Consider the following 9,700-nt stretch of genomic DNA (forward strand, 5'->3'; position numbering starts at 1 on the left):
TCTGGAAATGCTGCGGTTTTCTCATTAGAATCTTGGCTACGTTGATTATGGAGGAAGTCGCCCGGTCTGTCAACAACTATGCTGCTACGGAGCAGCCAGTCTGATCGCTCCTTCGCTTAAAGTGGTCCATCAACCAGCCAAACCAGCAGCGTTTTAATGGCACTATGAGTGACTTCCCAGGGTTCTGGTAGGGCTTCGGAAAGCCCTCGAGGGAGGCCTCACTCCTTTGTTCTCGTCCCGGCTGGAAACGAAGAATCAAAAGATTCAGCTTGCTTAAATTCAAAAATCAAAAAGTATTTAAAAACTAAACAACGTTATAAGGGATACAATTACAAAGTGAAATACTAAGCGAACAGTAAAATATTTCGCGAAATAGAGAATCCTCTGAGCAAGTCTGAAGCGACTTATCAAAGCGGCTGCAGGAAAATTCTTCCAGTCTTTTCCCCGCTTTGGTCCTTTGAAAACTCTTGAGGTGTGTCTTCCTTGGTGCATTTGAATGTCATTGGCTTCTTCTTCAGAGTGTCCCCTCCTGGACTGTCCCCTTCACGTCGAGGTGTGAAGCTGCAGCTGTAACCTGAAACCTCTCTGTCCATCTGTCCCTCACACTCCAATGCACTCAATGCAGATACAGTTGGCTTTATGCCTCAATGAGTGAATTTAACAAAGCATACATCGTTTAAGTCTTCATCTTATAACTAGTACACTTTCATTACAACAACCCATCATTAATGATCACCGTTCATCACACTTCATCATAAGATCTAAGACAGTTCATGTGGTCCAATTCTCAAGACATTTGCCTCAGTCGGCTGCCTTACATGAAGTTGTTCATTTATTACCTGACAGGAGAAAAAACTCCCAAAAAACCCTCTTTGGGGATAAAATTGGGAGAAATCCATAAAGAACGGCAATTGGCATCCGTCCCCAGGTTTTAACATCACATTGTGACAGAATGTTAATGTGTACAGTGTTTATATGATTTAAATGACTATAAACTGTGTTTGATTCACATTGTATTCACTTCATCTAACATGTTAATGTAATAACTAATATCTAATAACACACAAACTATAATTCTAACACTAAACATTATTACACGTACTATAATTCCCTGACTAGGGGTGCACTTCTGGCTTAAATCCCTAACAGGTCCAATAACTTGAAAGCATTGGTGACAATAAACAGATCTCCTTTTATTCCTCTTCTCCTCCACACAGCAGCGCACCAACGCGTAATTAAATGAAGCTTAGGCGAAAATTCAGTCAGGAAGACTGGACGTTCCCTGGGGGCCTCCTCTCTCCCTGGGGGGCACGGCCAGCTGATTAGGGGCGGGGTCGGGTAGTATCAGACATGGGTGTCGTTACCGTAAACCAATCGCATTGGGGCAGGCAAACGTTAAAAACTGTTCTCCTCTCTTTTGCTGTCAGTTGTCATTTCAGCATGCTCCAAAGGTGACCCGCCACCACCCCCAAAGGTGACCCGCCACCACCCCTGACACCTCCAATCAACAGCAGAACCTGGCATAGCAGGAGAGTTATGCAACTTGGGCTCCACCACCACCACCACCAGTGTCTGGACTCCCAAGGGGGGGATGTGCCTCGTCTCGGCTCGAGATCCCGGCCCCGGGTCTGTCCTGCGGCAGGATGGAGTCCAAGCCCCAAACAACTTGCAATATCATATTATACCTGTTATAATAAAGTATTGTTCAAATTTCAACAAGTCTCTCTGGATTGAAATACATTAAAAATATTACAGCAGTCATCTATGACTCCCCCCTTCATTACTAAGACGTACTGCGCTTATTATATAAAAGAGATTCATTCATAGTACCATAGTTTTCTGTATAACCTTTTAATGAGGTACTCACTTTACGATTACTTTTTCATGATATTATACTTTGTTTTTCAACATTCTACAATAACATGTGTATTATTTTTTAGATAGAAGACTTTTAGTTTTTTTTTTTAACAAATGTCAAGAATTCAGGATTTTTGCTATATAATTCTGCTATATAATTTTACTGGGCTTTTTGGAGGATTTATAATTTTTTTTCAAACTGTACGATGCAGATTTGGACTTTTTTAAAACAATATACTCAATCATGTACAAACACATGTTTCAACCCGCTGTCTTAAGTATTTCTTTTTTACATAGACAGGAATTGTTTAAATTACTCTTTACTACTCCACTGTACTTTTTAATACTCAATCATCAATCAAACTACATTTATTTCTCAAAATCCAAACGACAAAATACGCTGCAAAAGCTCCCAGAGTGTGTCCACGTCTTGTTTGGACATCCTTGGCACAGGGCATCTGTCTGCAGTGACATACACGGACAAATCCCGATCCTATTACGGCCAGTTAGCGGCCAGCTGGTCCAGCCTCATGAATGTGACCTTCTCGTGAGAGTGGAGACAACACCTCTGACCCGCACCAGAAAGGCATCACTCCAGTGATCAACATTCATGGGTTAGGGTTCTGCACCATGGTATTAAAGTCCAGCTTCCATGTTTCAAAAGTACTACTTTTCTTTGACTGTGCATTTGCTATGCGTGCAGAATTTTTCAAAGAAAAGTTTCTGCATGAAATTGTATTTTCTATAATATATTTATATATACAGTATATCGGTTGTCCAGATCTCAGGAGAATTCCCCAAATGAAAACACCATAGAAGCTTTAGACAGCCGGTAAATCCATCCTCAATCTACCTTAAAGAAGAAACAAAAGGCAGAGGAAGTTACACCACAAAACCAGATCTTTGGTCTTTAAGAGTTAAATGCCTGTAAGTTTGTCTTTATTTCATCCATAAACAGTGGCAGTTACTTTCATTTGTAGGAACAGTGAGCTACTATGAGCGGCTTTGTTTTTATTGTGTTCTCGTCTCTTTAAAATGTCTCAATAAATATAAAATAATACTAAGTATTACAGTATAATACTCCCAGATCTTTTCAGGCTGATGTTTGCTGTCACCATGTAAGTTGTTGGATGAGAGCAAAGATAAGAGGGAGAAGAGGGATTGTTGTGTTGTTTAAATCGTTTGCACAGTCCAGATAAAGTCAAATTGATCAATTGAATTGAATTATTAATCCAGAGCTTCATCGGCCTCGTTCAAAAAGTTGATTAAGCTGAAAAATGGGCATTCTTTGAAAATGTTCTGACAAATTCTAGCATTAAAGGGCTGAAAATGAAAGCTTTCAGCAACATGGTGGCTGGACGGGCGTTAGCATCGTAGCTGCTATGAAGGAGGTGAAGGATTAACAGCTTAATGGCGTCCTGTTCTGCATTGGTCATAAGTGAATGATCTCAGGGCTCAGGGCTTCCCTCGTCTTACATCACATGCTGAAGAAGGTTTGTATCAGTTGCATCAGGCACATGTTTGTTTACAGATAGATTGTAAATCCGTCCCGAGCTTTATTACTTGAGGACTGCTGGCCTCTGAGTCATTCTGTTAATATGTGACATTTGTAAATTGCTGCTCTTGAGTCTCCACGTGACAATTAATAAACTCTCATTTACTCAGACTGCTCGGGAGATGTGAAACAACACAGCTGTGATAAATAATAGTGACATCATTTAAACATGTGCGTTTAGATAACTAGTATAATACTGCATCATATAAAAGCATATCATGTCTTTTTGAGGAAAACGTACAATATTTCCTTCTGAAATGTAGTGAGGCAGAAAATGTTCACTAATCCGAAATGGTGATAAATGAATGATAAATGATATTTTATTGTACTATAATACGATGGCTGGTCCGAGGCGGGGCAGATTGTGACTGACGGGCAGATTGTGACTGACGGGCAGAAGATGACCCACACGTTGGGAGATCGGCAGTAACTCCAGGTACACATGTCCCGTATTTATATCTTCATCTGCTTTATCTCGTCTATTCGAGGCTGAGCCGGTCCAGAGGAGAACGGAGAGTCGGCACACGGGACAACGGCACACACCATCTGATGGGATTAGCCGCCTGGAGGACTTTAAAAAGGGACAGTCGGACAGAGAGAGAAAAGCACAAGTGAGAACCAAGCCAAGATCATCAGACAGCATCAGAAAAACACTTTGGGACTCCAACAGAAGGTGAGTTGTATTGCTTTGATAAAATGTAATTTCACAGACGGAGGGACGACTTCAAGGCTTTTTTCTCCAGTGTCATGGCTGAAATGAGATGTGAGACTTTGCCTTTTGGACGTGGGCCTCCTCGCTGGTAGATCACTGCTGGAGGCACCTCTCGTTTTCTTGATAATGTCCTCTTTTCGCTGGATGAACCCAGAGCAGTTTTGAACGCTGGTCACACTTTCTGTATCAATGCTGAATGTCGTCCTGCCTTGATGTTACGTTCGAATGTTGACACGTTTGATTTGCCCGTAATGAGATTAATTCCTGACCGATGTCATAACGTTTGTTCTTTTTATTCCACAGTAAACAATCAAAATGGCAGACGTTGCAGTTCCCGCCGACAGGAAGGCTCCTCCCAAGTTCAAGCAGAGGACCGCTCGTACTTTCAAGAGCAAGGCGCCCAAACCCGGCCAGAAGGGGTGAGACGGCTTTAAGATCCCACAAAACACACAGAGTATTTCCTCTGTCTGTCACACGTAAATCTCGTACTGATCAGCCGATTTCTCTTCGTCTGATCCACGCAGGTTCGGAGACGACATCCCCGGCATGGAGGGCCTGGGCACGGACATCACCGTGGTCTGTCCCTGGGAGGCCTTCGGGGACATGGAGCTCAGCGACCTGGCCAAATACGGAATTGTTTAGCGCTCCGCCTTTGCTCGTATCGCCCCTCACGTATTCCAACTTGTGACTGTGCAGCTAAATCTCTTGTACTAGTTCCCGAGAGAGGAGGCAGATAGTGATTAATAAAAGGTTTGACCCGTAGTCCCCTTTGTCTCACGCACTTTATCGTCCCCTGCCTTTCCACCGATTCCACAGCGTCCCTCCAACGAGTCAGCAGCTCTGGCCCTAAACTTCTACTTTCCACAGCGGTAAAAAAATAAATGACAGTCTATACTTGTAATATGAAAGAGGGATTTCTGTTATTGTGGTATCACAGTAATGTTTTGCTCTCCATGTTTCCTAAAAGCTGCTGATTCCATTATTTGTTTTGGCAAATCGTATTTTCACGCTAAGTCTATAATTCACTTCGATCTTCAGTGGATAATTGATGTATTTTGTCGGTAACAATCCCATAAAATGACACAATAAATGGTAATATTTTTCGTAGAACATCTGCCTTTGTCTTATTATTATTATGATTAACACCACATGCTGGCCTGATGTTTGAAAGAATTTCAACATTTCGCACTCACCTCGCTAAAATATGTTAGCAATCACATTCAAGTGGATGTACAATAAAGGATTTGTTATTAACACATTATTAACTGCAGACGGACACAAGTCATTTATCTCGCTGATCATAGAAAACACAAACTAGAATAAAACTAAACAGCGTCTTTGTTCAATCACCAACTGGTGTAAGAAAGTAAAAGAATAAAAAAGCAACACACATATAAACATATTAAAAAAATAAGTGCCAGTCATGACATTTTCCCCTTTTGTTTCCAGATCGGTCTGTGGCGTAACACGGCAGCATCAAGGGGGCCGCACTCGTCTGCTGCTTCCTCCTCCATTGGTGGTGGTGAGGTTGCAGATTGCATCCATCACAAGCGTGTTGGAGAACTACGGTGGTCTGCAGGTGAAAGGGGGTCTCTCGCTCTGTCATCATCGTTTGGTTTGTCCATACTGGGCTACAAACTGGCCGTTGCAGATGTGTATTCTATACGATAAGTAGCAGCTCCGCGGTAACACCTCTGCATGTGGCCATGTCTGTGTGTGTGCGTCTGTGTGTGTGTGTGTGTCCTCCAGATAACAGTGTGCGTTCGTGTCACTGCACCAATCAGCTTTTTGAGCCTTTAAACAGCAAGAAGACAAAGCAAAGTGCCTCGTGTAATTTGCTTTAAATACAGCAATCAGCACTTCAAAACCTTTGGCCACTTCATTACCAGGGACCTTGGGGGGTTAAAGGGTCTGTGGGTGAACACAGAGGAGAAACAATTATTTTCTCGCAGAGCTCCACATCATGAAGGTCTTCTCTTGAATTCACCGCTGTGACTGACGCACCACATTAGTAATTAACAGAAGTATGAATTAATGAACGGCGGTACTTGGGGGATCTGGAGGCAGAAATCAAAGAGACTGATTTCTGAAAACCTCAGAAGATGAAACAAGACGTATCCACAGGATATAAAATGTACACGGTTTAACAATTTAGTCTCAAGGCCGCTGACTGGGAACGGGGGAACAGGGGGTCGAATCATCGCTCGTCAAATTGTTTGTTACTTCCATTAGATACGGTGATGTTGGCATGTGGTGTTTGTGTGGACAGATTCACCCTCCATCTCTGTCAAACTTCTCCGCTTCCACGTCCTCGTGGGGAAAAATGAAAGACTTACTGTACGCACGGGGAATTAGCAGCTGTGGTTGCCACGGCAACAACTATTTAATTAATCTTCTTCTCAACTTCTTATGATGTTGAAGCCAGAATCATTTTTAGAATTTGAATGAATACCATTATATTTAGTGCTTCAGTAAATTTGTCGTTGAGCTCAGATTATTGTATTTATTACTCTCTGATGATACAAAGTTCAAGTAGGGAAAAATACACAATTACACATGTTGCTTTTGGACATTAAGCATTAAAGGTAAAACCGTTTTTAATGTGAGAGCGTGGTGTTAATAATAAGAATAACAACACAGATACACTTCTATGGAAAACATTAACATTTATTGTGCTAATGCAGCAGCCTCTGCCGTGATGGAGGCAAAGCAGCGAGTTTGGGAGGAGTTCGGGGTAACTATGGAGAAGGACTTTCGGTCGGCACCAAAGTGCTTCTGGAAGACCATCCGGCCCCTCAGGAGGGGGAAACGGGGAACCATCCAAGCTGTGTACAGTAAGGATGGGACCTCCTGAACCCAACTACTACGCCCTCTTTGGTGGAGGCGGAGCTGGAGGCGGAGGAGGGATCATCGTCAATTGGCCTGGTGGAGGTCACTGAGGTAGTCAAACAACTCCGCAGTGGCAAAGCCGCGGGGATTGATGAGATCCATCCAGAGATGCTAAAAGCAATGGGTGTTGGGGGGTTGTCTTGGATGACACGCATCTTCAACATTGCGTGGAAGTCTGGGACAGTGCCAAAAGAGTGGCAGACCGGGGTGGTGGTACCCCTCTTCAAAAAGGGGGAACAGAGAGTGTGTGCCAATTACAGGGGTATCACACTACCAGCCTCCCGGGTAAAGTCTACTCTAAGGTGCTGGAAAGGAGGGTTCGGCCGATAGTCGAACCAAGGATTGAAGAGGAACAATGCGGTTTTCGTCCTGGTCGTGGAACAACGGACCAGCTCTTCACTCTTTCCAGGATCATAGAGGGGGCTTGGGAGTGTGCTCATCCAGTCTACATGTGTTTTGTGGACTTGGAGAAGTCGTATGACCGAGTCCCCCGAGAGATACTGTGGGAGGTGCTGCGGGAGTACGGGGTGAGGGGGTCCTTGCTTGGGGCCATCCAATCCTTGTACGCCCAAAGCGAGAGCTGTGTTCGGGTGCTCGGCAGTAAGTCGAAGGCGTTTCCGGTGGGGGTTGGCCTTCGCCAGGGCTGCGCCTTGTCAACATCTTCGTTCCTACCCTCACCTATGGTCATGAAGGATGGGTCATGACCCAAAGAACTAGGTCACGGGTACAAGCGGCCGAAATGGGTTTCCTCAGGAGAGTGGCTGGGGTCTCCCTTAGGGATCGGGGGAGAAGCTCAGCCATTGGCGAGGAGCTCGGAGTAGAGCCGCTGCTCCTTTGCGTCGAGAGGAGCCAGTTGAGGTGGTTTGGGCATCTGGTGAGGACGCCCCCTGGGCGCCTCCCTAGGGAGGTGTTCCAGGCACGGCCAGCTGGGAAGAGGCCCCGGGGCAGACCCAGGACTAGGTGGAGAGATTATATCTCTGCACTGGCCTGGGACGCCTTGGATCCCCCAGTCAGAGCTGGTAGATGTGGGAAAGGGAAGTTTGGGGTCCCCTGCTGGAGCTGTTGCCCCCACGACCCGACCCCGGATAAGCGGCTGAAGATGGATGGATGGATGGATGGATGGTGTTAATGGTATCATTCGTTTCAACTGACAAAGAACATGAATTACTTATTTCACAAAGGAGTTAAAATAATTACAGATTCATCATAAAAATATATTTTTTGCTCATAAATAAAATAAACATTTGTGCACGTTGAATCAGCAGTTTAGATCAGACGAGGGACAGAAAAGGCATTACTGCGATATCACAAAGATATAAAACCCACTTTTATAGTTCAACAAATCCACTCATTTAATTTGTTCTTTTGCTGTTCAGCCTCTGGGGCTGGAACTGCTGACTGGTTTTGAGGACAATGTAGAATTGGTTAAAGGCAGGGGAAGATAAAGTGCATGAGAGTAGAGAGGCTGGATCTCTTTTTTCCCCCAACATTAAATACGCAATATCTGCGTCCTCTTTAGAGCACTAGTTTAAGCTTTTCAGCGGCAGTCAAAAGTTACTTGATGGGACAGTCGTGGCAATACTGGTCAAAGGCAGAGGGCGGAGCGCTAAACAATTCCGTATTTGGCCAGGTCGCTGAGCTCCATGTCCCCGAAGGCCTCCCAGGGACAGACCACGGTGATGTCCGTGCCCAGGCCCTCCATGCCGGGGATGTCGTCTCCGAACCTACGTGGATCAGACAACAGAAATGTCAGTATGAGTATGAGAGACAAGTTGTATTTGTGAGTAAAGGACTAAGATGGCAAATGCTTGAAGATAATGCTTGTATATTACATGTATGTGTGGTTTTAAATCCATCTCACCCCTTCTGGCCGGGTTTAGGCGCCTTGCTCTTGAAGGTGCGCATGGCCCTCTGCTTGAACTTGGGGGCAGCCTTCTTCTCCGCAAGGTTTCCAGCAGCTTCGTCTGACATTTTAGTTTTCTACTGAAAAGGTTAAATAACAAAAAATATGAGATACATGATCAGTTTTTATAAACTCTCACTCTGCTTTGAATTACATTTAAAGGAGGACTAATGAATCAACTTGCCCTGCACCTACTTTTATTGAATTTTGTTTCAATTTTGCGGAATTATTCAAGATCTCGTCTCAATGCCCTTTTCAGTATTAAGTGCAGCCCTTTGAAAGGCCTAGTTTAAGGGTGCTACACAAATAAGCACGCTTTGCTTCTGCAAACTCCTCTGCTACTGTCATCCAACAATATTCCCTCAATAGATGTGCCGTTGGAGTAAAATGAAGCGCTCGAACTCATCCAGTAAAAAAGAGGATATTATTAACAGAGACGGGGCTTCTGGCCAACAAGCCGCCCAACACAAAGCTATTTGTGATAAAGTCTTCTCCGTCACAATCTCAGATCTCATTTCAGCTTCTTCTCAGCCAAAAGCACTGGAGAAAACAAGACATGAAGTCCTCCCTCCGTCTGTCCCTTTGTTCTTTGGAATTCCATTTTATCAAAGCCGTACAAGAGCTGCGAAAATTGCAGTTTGAACTCACCTTCTGTTGGAGTCCCAAAGTGTTTTTCTGATGCTGTCTGATGATCTCGGCTTGGTTCTCACTGGTTTTCTCTCTCTGTCCGACTGTCCCTTTTTAAAGTCCTCCAGGTGGCTAATCCCATCAGATGGTGTGTGCC

The 9,700-nt window shown here is 44.2% G+C and overlaps 2 protein-coding genes across 2 annotated transcripts; one reads left to right on the top strand and one right to left on the bottom strand.

Annotated features, from left to right (window-relative positions):
- The first annotated feature begins 3,817 nt into the window (after positions 1 to 3,817).
- On the top strand, positions 3,818 to 5,234 carry LOC120825881 (retinal cone rhodopsin-sensitive cGMP 3',5'-cyclic phosphodiesterase subunit gamma). The gene is made up of 3 exons (XM_040187734.2): positions 3,818 to 4,085; positions 4,428 to 4,543; positions 4,649 to 5,234. The coding sequence occupies exons 2-3, from the start codon at positions 4,440 to 4,442 to the stop codon at positions 4,764 to 4,766; spliced, it is 222 nt and encodes a 73-aa protein (XP_040043668.1). The 5' UTR covers positions 3,818 to 4,085; positions 4,428 to 4,439; the 3' UTR covers positions 4,767 to 5,234.
- Positions 5,235 to 6,698: 1,464 nt separating this feature from the next.
- Positions 6,699 to 9,700, bottom strand: LOC120825017 (retinal cone rhodopsin-sensitive cGMP 3',5'-cyclic phosphodiesterase subunit gamma). Its single transcript, XM_078080649.1, is given in 5 exon segments — positions 6,699 to 8,106; positions 8,572 to 8,737; positions 8,875 to 8,993; positions 9,565 to 9,657; positions 9,659 to 9,700. Coding segments are annotated over 4 exon segments (357 nt in total). The 5' UTR covers positions 9,686 to 9,700; the 3' UTR covers positions 6,699 to 8,106; positions 8,572 to 8,619.

The sequence above is a fragment of the Gasterosteus aculeatus genome, chromosome 9, assembly GCF_964276395.1.
Source record: "Gasterosteus aculeatus chromosome 9, fGasAcu3.hap1.1, whole genome shotgun sequence".
NCBI lineage: Eukaryota > Metazoa > Chordata > Actinopteri > Perciformes > Gasterosteidae > Gasterosteus > Gasterosteus aculeatus.

Coding starts and splice junctions, on each gene's coding strand:
- LOC120825881 (XM_040187734.2), top strand. CDS start 4,440: ATGGCAGACGTTGCAGTTCCCGCCGACAGGAAGGCTCCTCCCAAGTTC. Junction 4,544..4,648: donor CCCAAACCCGGCCAGAAGGG/GTGAGACGGCTT, acceptor TGATCCACGCAG/GTTCGGAGACGACATCCCCG.